Source organism: Diuraphis noxia, unplaced genomic scaffold, assembly GCF_037042655.1.
Source record: "Diuraphis noxia isolate RWA-SAM2 unplaced genomic scaffold, SU_Dnox_SAM2 contig0007, whole genome shotgun sequence".
Classification (NCBI taxonomy): Eukaryota; Metazoa; Arthropoda; class Insecta; order Hemiptera; family Aphididae; genus Diuraphis; species Diuraphis noxia.
In genome coordinates, this window is record NW_028301717.1 from 1,786,957 (window position 1) to 1,805,494 (window position 18,538).

Genomic DNA, 18,538 nt, shown 5'->3' on the forward strand with positions numbered 1-18,538 from the left:
TTAATACAAGGTTCCTTATGAGTTGTTCTTATTGTAGCTAAAAATAATTAAAAATCGTAAGTCACAATTTTTTTTTATAAGCGTTTATAGTTCAAAATTTTACGAAATCTGTCCAAAACGCGAAAATTTGCAAGTAATTTTGAAGTTGAAAAATCATAAAATTTTTTGCGTTTATAACTAAGGATTAAAAATACAACACTAAGTTCTCCATAAGTTTTGCTTCCATGTAGCTATAGAGAAAATTCGAAGCATCATTATAGGAAAAATTTTAAGTGCGTTTGAATTTTAAATTTTTACGAAATAGCGTAACGGTAACGATTTATCCTGAAACGATTTTAAATATTTGTTATTATACAAAAAGTATAAGTCCTAGGTACTTGAAAATTTTACCAGTTATTTAGATTGGCATTTTCTTTACATGATTTAATTTTCAAAATATTTTGACTTTTTTTGAGATATTTATAGACAACTGAAATTTTCAATTTTTCTGAACAATTTTTTTGAAGGGTTGATAAAATTTTTTTGGCCCTATCAAAATACATGAAAATTGAATACAAAGTTCCTCATTAGTTATTCTTATAGTAATTAAAAATTTATAAAAATACATAGGCACAATTTTATTTTATTAGTATTTGAAGTTCAAATATTGACTTAATACGTAAAAAATACGGCAATGTTCAAATTATCTTAGATATAAATTCATAAAAAATTTTCTTTTTAGATCTAAGATTTGAAAATTTAATACAAGGCTCCTAACATATTTTTACAATAGCAGTTCAATAAGGGCAACTGCCCGAACTGAAACATTTTTCTCTAGGTATAAATTGGTACGAAATAGATACTTTTGGGAGCAACCGCGTTACATGTTCAAAAAAATATACATATTTAAATACCACTGCGTTGTCGAAGCCAACGAACATTTTTACCTTAGCTTTCACGGTCTTGGCCAAAAGTATTCCACACGTAGTTTTTGTTTGGAAAAGTACTATTAAATTAATATACACCAAAACACTGCTGCTACCTATATTCAAAAATGTTGAGTACTTATAAGTTATTTTGATGCGTAAAAGAATAACGCAATACATTTCATATAATATCAGTGTTATATTATACTTTCAATGAATTTCAAAATTATACAATATATTATTATATATGTGACTTAATCCAAACAATATTTTTTAGGGATGTAAATTGATAACATTTTAAGTACACATAATATTTGTATAATAGTATGTAAGTGTGTGTGTGTGTGTGTGTTTATATAACTGAATTGCTATATTATTAATGATATATAATAACACAAAATATTACACTCCGAAAAAAAAAATCATAACTACATAAATTTATTGCAAACTAAATGACCTTTTATCTAATAAACATAATATTTAAGCTACATGAGTCAGTCCGGAACTATGTGAACGATGAAATAAATTTTATACACGAAAAATTGGTCCATTTACACATCATAAATATCTAAAAATAAAATATTTTATACCCATATATAGTGTTTATATATATATTTAATTTTTTTTTTAAATATCATTTTATTAAATTTTAATCACTTAATCAAATTCTTTAATCGTTTGTCGTTTTTTCTAACATTTATCATATTATACTTGGTTATTAGGAATCAATAATATAGTATAATAATAATATTATTTAATAATAATATAATAATATTATGTAATATTTTTTAATATTTTTTGTTTTGTTTTGTTTTGTTTTTTTTTTTTGTTATCTATAACAACACGTCTGTATAAAGCAAAAACATTGAAATTATGCGACTAAACTAAAAAAATAAAAAAATAATAATAAAAAAGCGTTCAAGTAAAAAAAAAAAAAAACAAAATATGTATAAAATATACCTCCGACCGGGACTTAAACAATATTGGTACATAATAATTATATTATGTATTCGTAGTCGAGTCGTTACACTTGGGTACGAGTGAGTTTGATTGGTGGCGGGGGGTGAGTGAGGTGAATGGAAAGAGTGGCTCGAATAGTTATTATTAATAATAATTAGTGGATGGAAACAATAACGAAATACAACGTGGGCTCGGAGGATATAATAATATTCTTTTTATCGCATAATATTAAATAATTAATTTTATCGTCGCCTGTTCACCAATCTTAATGATGATGATTCGAAAAATAATCCATAATTGAATTAAGTGAAACAGATGTCGGCGAGGTGTCGTCTTTAGGTAGGACTGCAGAAAAAAAAGAGAGGAAGACATTGTCGGATGGTTATAGGGGGGAGAGTTTTGGACGAGTGTTGTTCGGCGAGAGGGTGTACCACGCGACTGGACCGCGGTATAAAACGTACGCGAGTAACCGAAATGCCCATCATCATCATCATCATTGGTATCTTATACCATATTTTGTATAAATTAAGATGTGCACGTCGTACAAAAAATCATAATTTTATGTATGCGTATAGTAGTAATTATAATGATAATAATATATAATAATAAAAAATAAAATCAACTGATTTGCGTAAAAATAAGAATAATAATAAGACTCGATGAGAATAAAAGAAGAGGTAGGTGGTAAAGAGGAGCGTGAGGCCATTATTTTATTTATATATCAAATATAATATTATTATACATATAATATTATAATGTAGCGCGCAGCAGACGACGAACGCGCGATTGCGGGTGAGTGGCGAGACAATTTTCCGTCAAAAACGATTTTTTGATAAAAAAAATATAAAGAGTAAAATCGGCTGCGTAATAATACGCAATAAAATAATAATTTCGTTTTACACATTAATACACGAACTCGTCGTTGATGAGGCGATTGGGAATCTCTCGTCTAGAACCCTGCCCGCTGTCGAAAACGCTTTCGATCTTAAAATAATTTGTCTTTCAAAAATACAAAAAAATTTCTCTCCCGATCGTCACATACAGCAGGCGTTGCACACATAATAATAGTATATGTATATACAAAATAATATTATTATACTATAGCTATCCGTTTTTAGTCTCGGGGCCGACGATCCCGTCCGGAGGGGTTTATTTCGGGCTTCGCGAGAACACGAAACGGTAAAAAAAAAAAATTTTCTTTTTTTTTTTGTTGCCCATAAATCGGTCGTACAGATAATATATAATGTAATATTATGATGTCGCGCGTAGCATCTCGTCGTGCAACGTTCGACAATAAAATAATAATAATAATAATAATTTAAGAAAAGAGCGAATACAAATATCGAAACGGTACACGTAATAATAGTAAAATAGTCATAATAATAAATAATATATGCACGACGACCGTGGCGTGGAAAAACCGCGGAGACGGCGTCGGCGATGGTGCGCGGCGAGGAGGACGATGGCGCGGCGGAGGCGTCTAGGTCAGAGCGTCGGCTTCTTCAGCAGCCGTTTCTGCCGGCAATCGTACACGCGGCGGCAGAAGAATATCAGATCGGCCGGCGCGCCGTCGCCGGGCAGCTGTCTGGCCCGCGGGTTGGCCTCGCGCAACGGCGGCACCACCGCCTTGCACAGCACCAAGTTCTCTTGTACCGACTTCACGTGCTTCCGGTGCCTGCGAAGTGACGAAAACAGAAACACAATATGGTTAGTTGATTTTCATGATAATAATATATTATGATATTATAATATACAATTCAATGATTGTTAGTGTCACTGCAATAATAATACGTAATCATAGGCTGAACTTGAGAAGACATTTTTAAAATTTTTTTTTTTGGGGGGAGAGGTTATAATATTCCTACGTTTTTAATTGTATATACCGCAACTGGCATGTACCGTCAAACGCTAATCTACATATTATTATCATATTCTATCCAGCGAGAGAACGCGCCGCGTACCGACTAAATTTTGATGTTTTTTTACGCATCTCAACGCGACGCCCAGCCATAGGGGAACCAGTTTCGATAGCAGGGTGATCGCCAGGGGAGGGGGGAAAAACCGGCGAGTTCTCTCGCTGGACAGAGCTAGTATGGTCATTTTTGTGTCCATTTCGAATTTTCGAAATAAACATGGGGGGGCTAGGTATTCTCATCTTTAGCTAATAAGTACACAGTAGTTGCGTATATAAGAGAGTTTTGGTCTTAGTTATGTGTGTGGGGGGAGGATTGGATTTTAAAAAAAACTTTAATTGGCAAGCATAATATTGCGCAATACGCAATACGCGCGGCAAGTAATATCGTCAAATCGGTCATGTGATATCATAATATTATATTATATGATACGGTCGTATTGCTTTTAATATAAAACACTCGACAATTACGCTTATTATAATAATATAATATTATTATATACGATTTTGTAGAGTAAAAAATCATCACCACGACGGCGGTTTTTTGGAATCCATAACAATGTGTAATGTCACGATTTTCAGTCCGCGATCTTTACCGATCGATTTCAATTTTTTACTTTAAAATCCAAAGGCTCAAATATTGTTATGAATTCTATATTCCACATTTGATTGAATAATAATATCATATAAATATTACTGCAGCGGTTACTGTACTGCTTTGACGTACCGTCAATTGTAAATTTGTCGCTTGAAATTGGCGGGTAAGCCTTCGAGGAAACACAAAATTCTTGTCATTCACACAAATTCAAACATTGCGGTAGTTTCAATAAGTAGAACGTACTTGTTCGATCTTGTTCATAACACGTGTCTTGTCACGAGCAAATAAAACTGTGCATTATAATATTATGTACACAATAAAAGTGTCGTACCCATCGTGTCAGTTGATCGGTGTTCCGAGATGACGTTCGTATTATTAACGAACGCTCTCGAATTAATTCCCCACAAAACCCAAATGGCGACCTTTTCGCATTTGAATTCTCTGGTGGGAATTGTGCGGCGTAAATCATTATTATCATTATTAAGAGTATCTCACGATGCGATATGCGACTGGGATACCTTAGTGGGCTGACATGCGGCTGTTCTATGTAAGTATCAACCTACCCAACTAGCGTTCAAAATAAATTAAAGAAAGTTTTGCATATTATAATGTTACGATAGACCGCACAAAATGGACGAAACTGAAGTCAATCGTATGTATACGCATATAATAATATATTATTACTGCTGTGGATGACTCACGACGATTCCAAGTTGGTGGGACTCGCGAAAAAAATTCCGAATTACCAAGGGTTCGAAATATCAAAAGGGCAGAACAAATAATTCGAATTACCTAGTTTTGGAAATAATAAGCTATAAATTCACACACAGTTGTAAGGTAAATTATTAACGATAAGATTATAAGAAATATAATTTGGGCGAACATACACTTGGCCGAGCGTTGAACTTGGAATATTGTCGTGCGTGTTATTGACGACTTGTTTTTCCTAAAATTTTACTACGAATTACCAATTGTACCTAAATGCAATGGTGTTATTCCAATTACCGAGAAATTTTTAGAGAGCGAGCAAAATTACTCGGAATTACCAAAAGTTTCGAATAATCAAACTTTGAATTATCGAGCATTGTTTATGGTTGCCGCTTTATTTCAGCAAGGGGTGTGATCAGCGAAATGTAATAATAGTGCAGTGTTTCTTTTTATATAAAATTATATTAAAGATTGTTGGGAAGTCGACATGACCGCTTTTCTGACACGAACAATAATATTTTTGTGGTTTTAGACAATGATGGCAGTGATCATTTTTTTTAATTTTTCGCTGGTTTACTGCAGTAACAACAGATTTCAAATAATCTTTCGAATATCCTTTTTATAAAATACACGTATACTCAGAGCTACTCGTTTACACCTGTATTAAAAATACAATGATTCATGGACATTTCATAATTAATTTTAAACCTGAAAGTACCACATATTCACATGTATATATTGAAAGCAACAAGCCCTGCAGATTAATTTTGGGTTAATAAAATTTGAGATTTTATTTCAATTAATACAATAGCATAATATTGTGGTTATCTTCTAAACAACGAGAGCTGTCTTTGGCCGATTCAGCTGATTGTATAATACTATTATAATATTTACTATACATGGTAAAGGTTTTTGTTTTTAAGACTTTGATATATTATTGAATTGTATTAATATACAAGCTTATTTTGTATTTGAAATTTTTAAAATAAACGTGCGAATTCGTTGATTTTGGAATATTTTCGTATCCACTGAAATTTACGATTCCCTATCATATACGTAGTAAATATTTATATAAATATATGAGCCTATATATAACCAATCCCAATATATATATAATACACGAAATCAGTTGAGTTGACGGCGGCGCACTCGACACAATTTATTTCCACTGACGTTTTCAATTTTCTATATAATATAATATGAGCTATACTAACAGCCTGCGGCATAAGTATACACATACACACACACACCCAGATCGTATACACGAAAAATGTTTGGAGAAATAATTCAAGTCCACCCTCGTGATATATAGGACGTACTTTTAAAGTCGATGACTGTTTCGCAGGGTTCACGGAGGGTGTTCGAAATCTCCGAAATCAAAAAACAATTAATCGGATTAGGCGTAGGTACAACGATTTGCTTTTCGATCAGTTGCCCCGAGGCCAACGCTTGGCGCCCGCTACAGCATATTACAGTGACGCGAAAAGTGATTTTGTTATTATTATTTCTTGTCAATGTCAATTTCCCGTGAGAGGTTATTATAATAATAATAACATCATAATTATTCGCTAGTATACTACGCACTACCAGTAAACGATTGTAAACACGAATATAATTCGTACGTAAAACTAGCAAAAATGAAATGCAACCGATCCGATATCCATCAATGACGGACCATCATCACGTCCATGATATTTTAACAATACAATAATTAATTATCATCGACGGGAGCGCTCATAATTACATAATATATAATTTACGGTTACTCGCTTGCAGTTTGCACGCAGCAAAAGCGCACTCGGAAATCGCCAAGTGCAAACATCATGTAATAATATAATCCTCGTAAAAAAAAAAAACACCGGCCACATTATTATGATCGCGTTCGATGTGCGCGTTGCAAATGTATTTAAATTGGCCACACCACACACTATTAGTGACAAGTGATTTTAATTTTGTTTTTGGCAATGGCTAACTCGCCTAACTCTCAGTTTATGAGCATTGACGATCGATGTTTGCAGTGGCACAACGGGCACAAATAATGGGCGGTACTGGTTTGCGCAGAAATACCAAAAAGACAACTGATTTGGGCACAAAACTACCACTCGTTTGGGAACAGTTGAACCGTAACCAAGCACATGGTTTGCGCACAGTTACCTTTTAGCCTAACCTTTTAGACCTTAATAGTTTAATACCTACCATATTAATATTTGTTTGTTTATAAGTAAATTATTTAAGTACTTAAATACATTTTCCTTCTCACTTACCAGACTTAGCTAGGACTGTCTATGAATATATTCATAGGTATGGTTAAAAATGCTTGTTAATACTTGCTTTTTAATAATAATTGTTAATACATTTATAATATTATGTTAAAAATGCATGTTAATACTTGCTTTTTAATAATAATTGTTAATTTATTTATTATATGTTAAAAATGCATATAATATAATACTTGTTTGTGTAAATTTTAATATAATATGATTGGTAAACGTGTCAATATTATTTCCCGTAAAAACAGTTTTCCATTATTTTTATGTATTTCATTTGGTCTATTTCGCCAGATCTATATCTTGTCCATAAGTTTATGCGATGTTCGACTGTCGACTGATTCTATTGACTCCTATTACTCCTTATTTTCGTGTGCGCAAACCAGTTTTACATTTAATATAACTGTGTGCGCAAACAAGTTCCGATTTTTCAGGTAAAAATTGTAGAATGTGCGCAAACATGTTGCAGCCCAAATAATTTATTCATCGAAATCGAAACCATTTGTTTGTTTTTACTCAAGTCCTTTAGTCCTATTAAAAGTCATTTTAGGGCTTAGAAAAAAACCATCCTACCCGCATCCAATTTATATGGATTGCAGTGTTGATGAAACAAAAGGAAAAAAATCAAATAAAATGGCCATCTGTTTTCAAAAACCACAAAAATTGAATTGAATAATATTTAAATATATACATTAAGTCATTTAGGTAAAATAGATAGTTTTGTCTAATAATATTAAAAATTATCATACATCACGCACAAGCGGTCATTCGCGATACAAAACCTGCGAGGACGGCAGAGCGTGCTTAATCGATGTACGATTTTAGGTTAAGTACTGCACCGGATGGCAGGCAGATGAGTCGGACGGTGGACCTCTGATAATAATAATAAATATAAAAACAACGATTACAACAGCAGCAACAACAACAACAACAACAAACTATAGTATTTACCGTAGTACGAGCCCTAAAACGCAACGATAAACGATAATAATATTTGGGGATTGGTCGAACTTAAATTTTCACGAACTCGAATTTGTATTTGAACTTGAAACCAAATTGGAATCAATATAGTTTAACAAGAATTTTTTTCGAACTTTAAATTAAGTTTAAACAAAAGTATAGTCTGTACCTATTTTTTAAGTGCAAACTCTTAAAACATATTATAAATTATAATAATATTAATGGGTAGAATACGATTGCGCGCGTACCCTTTTGGTTTACGATTGCGCGTGTTAAATACGATTACACAATCGTGCAATGTTGCCAAATTTAATAACACGATGATACAAATTCTAAGATAATAATTATTGTCGTATTTATCTGATTATCTCATTTTTTATCGTAATTTTGAATTCCCACCATATACTCATATGTATGTAGTTGAGTTACCTACATTTTCACAAGGTTCTATTATTAAAATGGCAAAAAAAGATAAGCTACTCAATAATAAAACTATTAGTTTATATAATAATTATAAAAATAACAACACCCCTGACGAAGTAATTATTTATTTAAGTGAAATTAGCCAGAACATAACCTAACCAATAAAGCCAGCTTTATAAACCTAAAAAATTGTAAAAATAATATTATAATCTCGTTTTATTTTTTGACTGTTGATGCCTTGATGGTATACATTAATTAACATATTAGGATATTTTTTATATGCATTTTATGATTTGTTCGTCTATTTTATTCTTAATTGCATTGAATCTGTATGAATTTTGACTAAATTATTATTAAAAATTCTTAGATCAAGCAAAATTAAATTTCCTTCAATTTTTTTTTTATATAGTACTACTAAATTAAATTATGCATAGTTTGGCAACATCACATGAAGTTTTACGAGCAATCGTGCATATATCTTACCCAAAATGTATGTTCTATTGTCCCATTAAAATGTGCGCAATCGTATTATGAAAAAGGTAAAATGCGAGCAATCGTATTTTACCGATATTAATCACTGATTTCGAGTATTAATTTCCGACGAACTTTGAACTGTTCGAATCTTTCCAAGTCCACGGTGTTCGAGAAACCATCATCTTTTATAAAATATTATTATTATTATCCGCAATGGTATTTCGAATCGCATTAGTTTGTGCGCAGACGGACAAGCTATTTGCCGCCGCCGTCGATGACGTGTGCGGATTTTTTATTTTATCTTCATTTAGAGTATAATAATGTTTTTATGACAAACCAATGACACACACACCGACGTGGCCCACGTACATTAGAGGACTATATTATTATGATGTTTGCACTTGGCGATTTCCGAGTGCGCTTTTGCTGTGTGCAAACTACAAGCGAGAATTGAGCGAAAAACCATAAATTATATTATAATTATGAGCGCCACCATCGATGGTAATTTATTGGGTAGAAAAACCGACGGTCAAAATTTATATAAGGATTACATTATAATTATATGGCGATTTCGATGGTTCGATTTAATTCCCGAATTTCATCAAATATATGCGTTCATTATATATAGTTAAGTGTCTAAAAATAAAAATATAATACCATCAGCTCAATAAAATTATATTATAAAGTATTTAAAATAAATTTATTATAACCAACTGAAAATATCAACCGTGGACTGCAGTTTCTCACTTGCAGTGATTGTAGTTTTGTTGTACATAGTTATATTATATGAATAATGTAGTTGTATTTGTGTTTTAACCCTCAATTGACAAATTCAATAGATTTAATAATTTTTTAGAACGCCCTTTATCAATTTGAAATTATGATAATTGTTCGATAGGTATTTTTAAACTTGAATCATTTGCTAATATTGTGTGATTTTATCCAATGCTGCATAATATATATTATTCAAAAGTATTTATCTATATTGTGAAGAGCGAATATCAGGAAGAAAATAAAACGTCAAGTCGAAAAAAATACCTATTATTATGCGTACCATAAAAATAAATACCATAGTACTGTTTACTATATTGTTGTTGTTGACGAAAATCGATATTACCAGAAATGACGTATGCTATCGTCGTCCATTATAGGTATATATCTACTATTATTATTAGGTCAATATTGTGGCAAAAAAACACCTATACTAAATACAATCATAATAACATTATATTTCTAGTGTTTATAAAATAATAATATTATTATTAAATAAATCGAACCGATATCGTGGCGGAGGTGATATACATTAGTACATTACAATTAATAATATTCTATCAGATTATAGTATTATTGTTACGAAAGAGTAGCGTGTCGTTCGGGAACAATACATTCGTCACAAGTTTATGGAATTTAGGTGTAAAAGTCGCGACCTGTATTATCGTAAATGGGAAGGATTACTGTTTATTTATTTTTTACTTTTTTTGCGCCGTATAATCAGTATATTATTATGAAAAATTTCGTGGAGACCATCGATGTTAATACTTTATTGTAGCGAAGGTGACGGAGTTTAATAATAAAAATCGCCGAGTTGGACCATCCATATTATAATATGCACGACGAATGACGATACAATAATATGGACGCCCCACACTCGTAACACGCGGTTTTGGAGTCGAAAATAGAATAGAAATAATAATAATTAATTACACAGGGTTAATACTTTGGTAAAAACTTAACCTATTAGGTCAAGGCACTGCAGATAATAGTCCAATGCCGATGATTATGCCGAACTAGATATTTATCGACGGGGGTGAAAGCTGAATGCACGCAGTCAAATTGTAGTTTATAAATAATCGATTTGCAGGTAGGGTAGCAGAGTCGTATATAGGTATCAAAAACATGGTTGAACCCGATACAAATAAACTGTGTCAGTAGGTTTAATTATTTAATTAAAAGCGTTTATAATCGGTGTTTGACAATTGCGTCGATTTTTCTATAGACTACCTTAAATCTATACATCTTATGCGCCAGTGGATTTATCCCAAACTAAAAAGGTTTACATCATTTAAAATGTCCATAGCAGCCCACACCGGTATAAATGGTATGATAATATATTTTTGGCGATTCTCGGGAAAATTAAGAATTCATTCAAAAATTTATGATGCGAGATCCGCTTGATCTAGAACGTCCACGTTATGTGGAATTATATTGAGTACATCATTCAAACTCGGTCCCATTGTAACGAAATAAATAAAAAAAACTAATTTTTTTTACATATAAATATTAAAAATTTAAATATCGACGGTGATTTTGTAACAATACAGTAATAATTACCGAATCTCGCGCGGTATACTACCATTGAATTCTGGAATGCCAACATTTCGGCCTGATCTAGATTAAATCGTAATACGAGTATTTCATGTAAAATCAAACCGATCGGCCGAGTATAAGAGTTTATGTGACCCTAACTGGAAGCACCCCGGATGTGGTTTTGGTGATGTACTGTCTTTATCTACTCGTCAAGTTCATACTCAGGGCACGCGGTGATAAGTTTCGAGTCAACGGGTCCGGAGAAAAGTTTCAGCAAATAATTACGATATTATGATATCGGCATATAATTTGATATAATACGACATAGATAAGACACGGACCTGCAGTACTCGTTGAACGTCAACACGTAACACCGGTCGTCGATGCACGCCACGCTGTTGACGTCTCTGTGCTTGGAAGCAAACAGCTCGTCGGGCATGTCTTCCTTCAACCGTCCCTGTTTCGTGTGTTCTGGCCTGTAGTACCACAGCAGTGACATCATCATTTCTCCTGCGAACACACGTCATACATTAACAACGGTTAAAACGAGTAAATTAATATATATATATATATATATATATAATATTTACAGTATATTATTATTATCATTCGGGCGCGTAGCCAGGTTTCTTTTTGGGGAGTGTGTGCGGGTGTTTTAAATATAAATCGTAGGGAGCTCACGCACTATACTCTCCGCCGTAGTCACCGTCATCAATCTTCGTAATACAATTAAGTAGTATCCGATAATATATTTTTGAATAAATGTGAGGGCCGGCCGAGAGGGGAAGGTATTCCAAAATTCAAATCACTGCCGCTGTAATTATTTTGTAGCAAACGATCGATATTATATATACCACTCATCTGGTCGATTTGCACTCGTTGGTAATATTCGTAGTACGCATAAATCGGGAACAGTCGAATAGCTATACGCTTGGGTATATATTATTATTTGTCATAAAAAATAGGGTACAACATCGAACAACTATTAAGTGACCCTAACTCGTTATTTTTATTAATCCAATGAGGAATATGTTTTCAATTATATACGGTGAAACGGAATAACCCAATCATTATTTTCATTATAATATTCAAAATATCTTGTATTATACAATATTCAAATGATGGAATTGGATTTTATTGGTTATTTTATTTTTTTTTTGGCTATTCTTTAGAATATTTTTATTTTAAGCAATTCATCAAGGCAAACTTTTACCGAGGTACCCAAAATTCACGGAAAAGCAATCACGTAAGACGGGTAACAACAACAAGTTTGTTGTGTTCAATGAATCGCAATGCATTTTAATGGTAACTCAAAATCAAAGCCGAAATATTTAATAGAAGATACTCGGTTAATACTTAATATTACTTGAATTATCAATCAATAATAATTATAATATGGTGACATACATGTGTAATCAACAACCATTTTAAATCATTTTAAGCTATAAAATAACAACCACGGTCCACAGGTAATTGGTTTTTATTCGTCGTCTATTTGTAGTTGGTACACGTTGTGAATATGGGTATTAGATACACAATATATTATTACACACTTTTCGAAGTTTCGTGATGCTGAGTTTACAAATTGTTAAGAAAGTATAAACGATTGAGTTTTTTTACGAATATTAAACATTTTACATAATTACACATTCGTTTTACACTGACGGCTCTCTGTAATGTTAATTTTTTTTTTTTTCATAAAATGTATAATTCACTTGTTGAATAATTTATCAACATATTATACAGTTCGTAATAATTATAATTGCATTCCATTAGTAGTAGCAATACTTCAAAGCATATAAAAAAAACACACACACACTACATACGATGAAACCACCTATTTAAATAATAATTCATGAAAAGTGTGCGATATATTTGATTTAACGTTTGAATGCCTATCTAAACAATTTTAAACGGTTTTAACTCAACCAATCCACAATGTGATATATATCCATGAAATTTTCCGTTTGTGTAAAGTACATTGATTTAGGTTTCATTTAACACAACCGTGTTGTATCGAAAAATACAAATTCCACTGTTTACACTAACTATTCAAGGAATGCCAAAAAAAGTTCTAATGAAATTCAATCATTACCTTTTTTTACGCGGGTGCAAATTTTAGATTACATAATATGTACCTACAATAAAAGCAACCCGACCTCCAACAGTATTCTAATAGCAGGCGATGTGTTAAGCCAACTTTTATTGAGAGGGTATTTTTATTTCAACATTACAAATTATTTAAATTATTCTATATTAAACCCGTATAGTTGGTCACGTGATGACACATAAAAACAAATAATAATAATGAATCCCAGAAAAAAATTCCATACATACGAGTATATTAACTTATCAAGTGATTTTATCAATTTTTGTTCTCGTCTGAAGTTTTTATTTTAAATAATTATACAACCAAAACATTAATTTGTTCCTTATTTTTGTTGTATTATGGTTTTTAACTGGTCCTAGCACACGTTATTCCAAGGAGCCCGATCATTTTATAAATCACAATAAAATTTAATAAGTTGTAACATGCAAAACAAATAAAATTATGTAATTCAAAATAATAAATTCAGTTTAATATAATATATGAAAAATAAATAAATATATTCTTGTTTTTCTTTCAAAAATGCATGTTTGGTGATTTTTTATGGCTACAAGTATTGTGCCCTATTACTACTACAACTATTAAAACTACTAATAATAATCATAATAATGTAGAACTTACCGTTGACGGGGTCTTCCCACAAGTTGGCGATTTTGGCGATGAACGGCAAATCGTTTTTCCGAGAACCTGACTTGAGAAGTACACAGTCCCTAGCGTATATGGTGTCGCCTTGCATGTGACGCATGCACGGGTAACATTTCCTCAACACTGGTGTATCGTCGTTCTGCGTGCACCGACAAAAACACGATATTAATATTACCTATTGTTTTTTTTAACTACGATTACGCATAATATTATTCTATCCCACTCTCGGAATCGTCTATAACATAATTATACAGATTAAACACTAAATACAGTGAAATAGGTATCCAAAAATCGGACTTTTTTTGGGGCAAAAAACAACAGATTTTAGTGTTCAAGTGTCCGATATATATAGACGTTAAGCTGTATGGTGATTATTAATCACATTAAAAAGTAATATGTGTTTTCAAAGGATAGTCTTATAATCATACCCTTACGGTTTTCCGCGTTAAGTTAAAATAATATGTAAAATAGAATGCAAGAACAAAGGTTATGGAAAACGTATTTACCTAGATAGGTAAACAACTAAATATATATAATATAGGCACCCGATATAACACGTAAAACGTATATATAAGTCTTGACCTACACAAGATATCGAAAAGGATTTTAATTATTTTAAATATTAAATATATAATCACTCAGCAGTATAAATACATACAATATAAAGTGCGAAAGATATAAATTCAATTAATTTCAAGATAATATTATGCTGTTTATCCACGGATATTTTGTTTTTATCAAATTCTCTTGAAACATTTCTAATTTGGGATAAAAAGTTGTTATATAAAATAATTTTAATTGCACACGGTTTACCTTCGTCCACCAGTATTTCATTATTTCTTAGTTATTAATTCAGAATAATATATCTTACAGTGGAAATATTTAAACGGTAAAAATAATTGTTAATTGTGTTGCCGAGGGTACACGAAAGTAATTGAAAATATTGGAATGAACTAGTCTTATTTTATCGTAGCTTTTTATTTCTATCATCAGTAAAATAAACTTTCTAAACGATATTCATGAATTTTTAAACGGTCATAAATTATAATAAATGTAGTGATAGGGTTTTTCGTTACATACCTCAAGGTAAACGGGACGTTTGAACGGTTTTCCCTGCCATATCCAACCGTTGGACCACCTGGGCGCCAGGTCTTGGTTCTTGAGCCGGGACAGCTGCGCGAACTCTTCACGCATCTTCTGTTCTAGTTCCCTCTTCATAGCATCTGGTACATATGAGAAACAAAAATAACCATATTGCGATGAATGAAATAAAGAAAAAAACCAGTCCACATATATAGCGAGATCCAATATATTATTTTACTACCCATCACTACCATATTATACGAACACGCTAGTCCTGTGGCGTGGAAAACTTTAAATGATTGTCCGATATACGATATACCACCCAATAACCAGCTCACTCACAAAAAATCAATAACGGTATTTATTGTAATACTATTAAATATTAACTATATTATGTTTTAATAAATACTAAAATACTAGTTCATTTTACGCATTGGATGGAGCCATCCCTCCGGCCTATAAAAAATTTGGAAACAGCTGCATACCCCTTGAAGGGCCAGATTTAGCACAAGTGCCGTCTAGGCCTTCATCCTCCCCGAAAAGAAAAGTAATTTATTGATAATAATTTACAACATTTGCAACCGTCCAAGGCCAAAAACCGACTTTGGCCGGACGGTACCTTATTAAAGGATAATCATAAATATAAAAATAATCATTGGCTCACCGGTCATTTCTTTCTTGTTCCCTCCGTTTTTCCGGTCTTTTCTGCCTTTTTTCGTTTTCTTTGACACGCCTTTTTTCTTGACAAAAGCCTCGGTGATCATGTCGTCACCGTCGCTCTCGTCCGTCAACACCGACCGCAAAATCTCTTCGGTCATGCACTCGTCCAATTTCTCTTGTTCGGACTTGAGCTCCGTCGATTTGATGCTGTTCTTCCGGTTGACCGCGGTTATCGGCTGCACCGGAGGTTCGTCTTCCATCAATGTCGGCGAAGTAGACGTGGTCATTGGCGCCGCCGTCGTCATAGTCGTCTCTTCTACGTTTTCTTTACAGTCGTCTTCATCTTCGCGGACGACAATGGCAACCGCGTCTTCGTCGCCATTACCGTCCACGTCTTCGATTTCTTCTTGTATTTTCGATTTTTTCGCCAATACGATCTGCATAGGATTGGGTTTCTTCCTTTTCGCGGATCCCTTCATCACTATTTTGTCGCCGTCTACGTTTATGTTATAATAACTGTTGTTGTTGTTGTTGTTGTTGCTGATGGTGTTGTTATTGTCGATATTGTCGTTGTTGTTGACCGGTGGGTTGCAGTATACAGTAGTAGTCACTTCCAGGCGTTCTCGCGACTTGGTCGACAAGTCGATAGTCTGATGAAGACCACCGTCGTCGTCGGCCGAAGACGCGGAATCGCCGTCCCCTTCGCTGGCCATGTCCACCTTGAGCGTGTAATACGATTGTGGCTGTTGCTCGTCGTCGATAGGTTCGACTTTCGGCACAACGACTTCGTGATGGTCGATCGGCTGGTCCAGACCCAGTACGGACTGGCTGAGGACTTTGCCGATGGCCAACAGGCCGGTGGTATCGCACTTCTCTTCGGCGACGATGTTGTTCCACTCGGAGGTGGGGTTCTTGGCGGCCAGCATAGCCGGGGACTGGGGGGCCAGGTGTTGCACAGACGCGCGGGCTGGGCTCAGCGGACTCATGCACCACGGTACTTGCTTGCACGGGCTGCCGGAGTTCGCGGACCGCGGTGGTCCGGGCACGCCGGCGCTCCCTCTGGCTGGGCTCGGCGGGCCGTGGGCCCGCGGAGGCTCCTGCGGCAGTGCCAATGCCACAGGCGGAAGTGTAACTACTGTCGAATGATGTTTTGGCCCCTTACTGACTGCACCAGTAAGCGGGCCAGTATGTCCGTTTTTTGGATTGGGACACGATTGCATTGGGCACGGACACGAATGGTACGTTGGGTCTACGGCGTAGGTGCGAGGTGGGGCAGACGAGTAGCAAGACGGCCCGGGCGGCGCACCGTAGGGCGAGTAGTAAAGTGGTTGCGGCGCCGGGTAAGTGTCCGGCGGCGGCAGGGACTGTTGCTGCTGCTGGTGGTGATGCTGCTGCTGTAGATGTTGCAGGTGTTGCTGGTGCTGCAGGTGTTGTTGGTGCTGCTGCGGCGTCGGCGGCTGCGGCTGTGGTTGCTGCTGCTGCGGCGGCGGCGCTGCCGGATGATGATCCGGCCGGTCAACGCCGGGCCTGGTGATGGCAACCAACATTTGCTGCTGTTGTACCGCTGGCGAACCGGTTGGCGCCGGCGGCTGTCCCGGTGGCGGAGGCCCGTAGTACTCGTGATAGTACGTGGGCGGTCCACCGGCCTGTCCGTAAGGCGGCGCTGCCGGCGGCCGTCTGTGGTGGAACGGTATGTGGTGGTATGGCGAGCTACGGCTGTGATGGAAGTAGCCGGGCTGGTGGTGCGGCCCGCCTGGATACGCGCACGGGTTGGGTGGCTCCGGTAGGTAGTGGTGGGCCGGCACCTGTGGTGGTGGCGGCGGCGGATACTGGAGACTGGCCGATGCCGGCGGCGACGGGTAGTACGACGGCAGCGGCGGTGGATGGTACGGTCCCTGCGGCTGGTATCGATAACCGGGCGGTGTCGGGACCGACGTTGATCTGACCGGCACCACTTCGGTGTCGGACGACTCGGCGGGCGGTGGTGCGGCAGTGCCGGCCGACGACGGTGGTGTGGGCACCAAAGGTGGGGCCAGCGACTGTTTCACGTGTGACGGGTGGTGCAAGTGCACGTGGTGTGGCACCAGGTGGTGTGTGATCAGCGGCCCGGCCGGTTGGTAGTACCCTGCGAATCAATAATAAAAACACGATTACATAAAAACATTTCATCTTATATGCACTGCAAGTATAATATAATATTGTAACTATAAACATATCGATCATAGGTGAAACCTCCCATAACGGACACCCCATAGAATATAAAGTTTCGGAGGGAAACCAATATTAAAGAGAGGCATAGTATTATTGTATTGGGTTCTTATGGAGTCAGAAAAGCCTATGACCTGCGCAAGCTCTCTACGGAAAGGACTATTTAAAACACAAAAAGAAATAAGACTTAAAAATAAAATTTTTAAACATTTTCCCGGAAATCACGGTTCAACGTGTAAAGTTGTCTCGGAATACCATCTCATTATGTCGAATAATTTTAATCAACTCGGGCACGTATGTTTCGTTATTGAGTATATTATA

The 18,538-nt window shown here is 35.3% G+C and overlaps 1 protein-coding gene across 1 annotated transcript in view; it reads right to left on the reverse strand.

Annotated features, from left to right (window-relative positions):
• Window positions 1–1,084: 1,084 nt before the first annotated feature.
• LOC149054383 (uncharacterized) overlaps window positions 1,085–18,538 on the reverse strand; it is a 138,733-nt gene continuing 121,279 nt past the window's right edge. The window contains exons 5-9 of the mRNA XM_089230374.1: window positions 16,014–18,134; window positions 15,347–15,489; window positions 14,243–14,405; window positions 11,856–12,024; window positions 1,085–3,540 (exon numbers count right to left, since the gene is read on the reverse strand). Coding sequence (XP_089086500.1) covers window positions 3,351–3,540; window positions 11,856–12,024; window positions 14,243–14,405; window positions 15,347–15,489; window positions 16,014–18,134 — 2,786 coding nt within the window. The 3' untranslated portion in view covers window positions 1,085–3,350. The remainder of the gene's footprint in view (window positions 3,541–11,855; window positions 12,025–14,242; window positions 14,406–15,346; window positions 15,490–16,013; window positions 18,135–18,538) is intronic.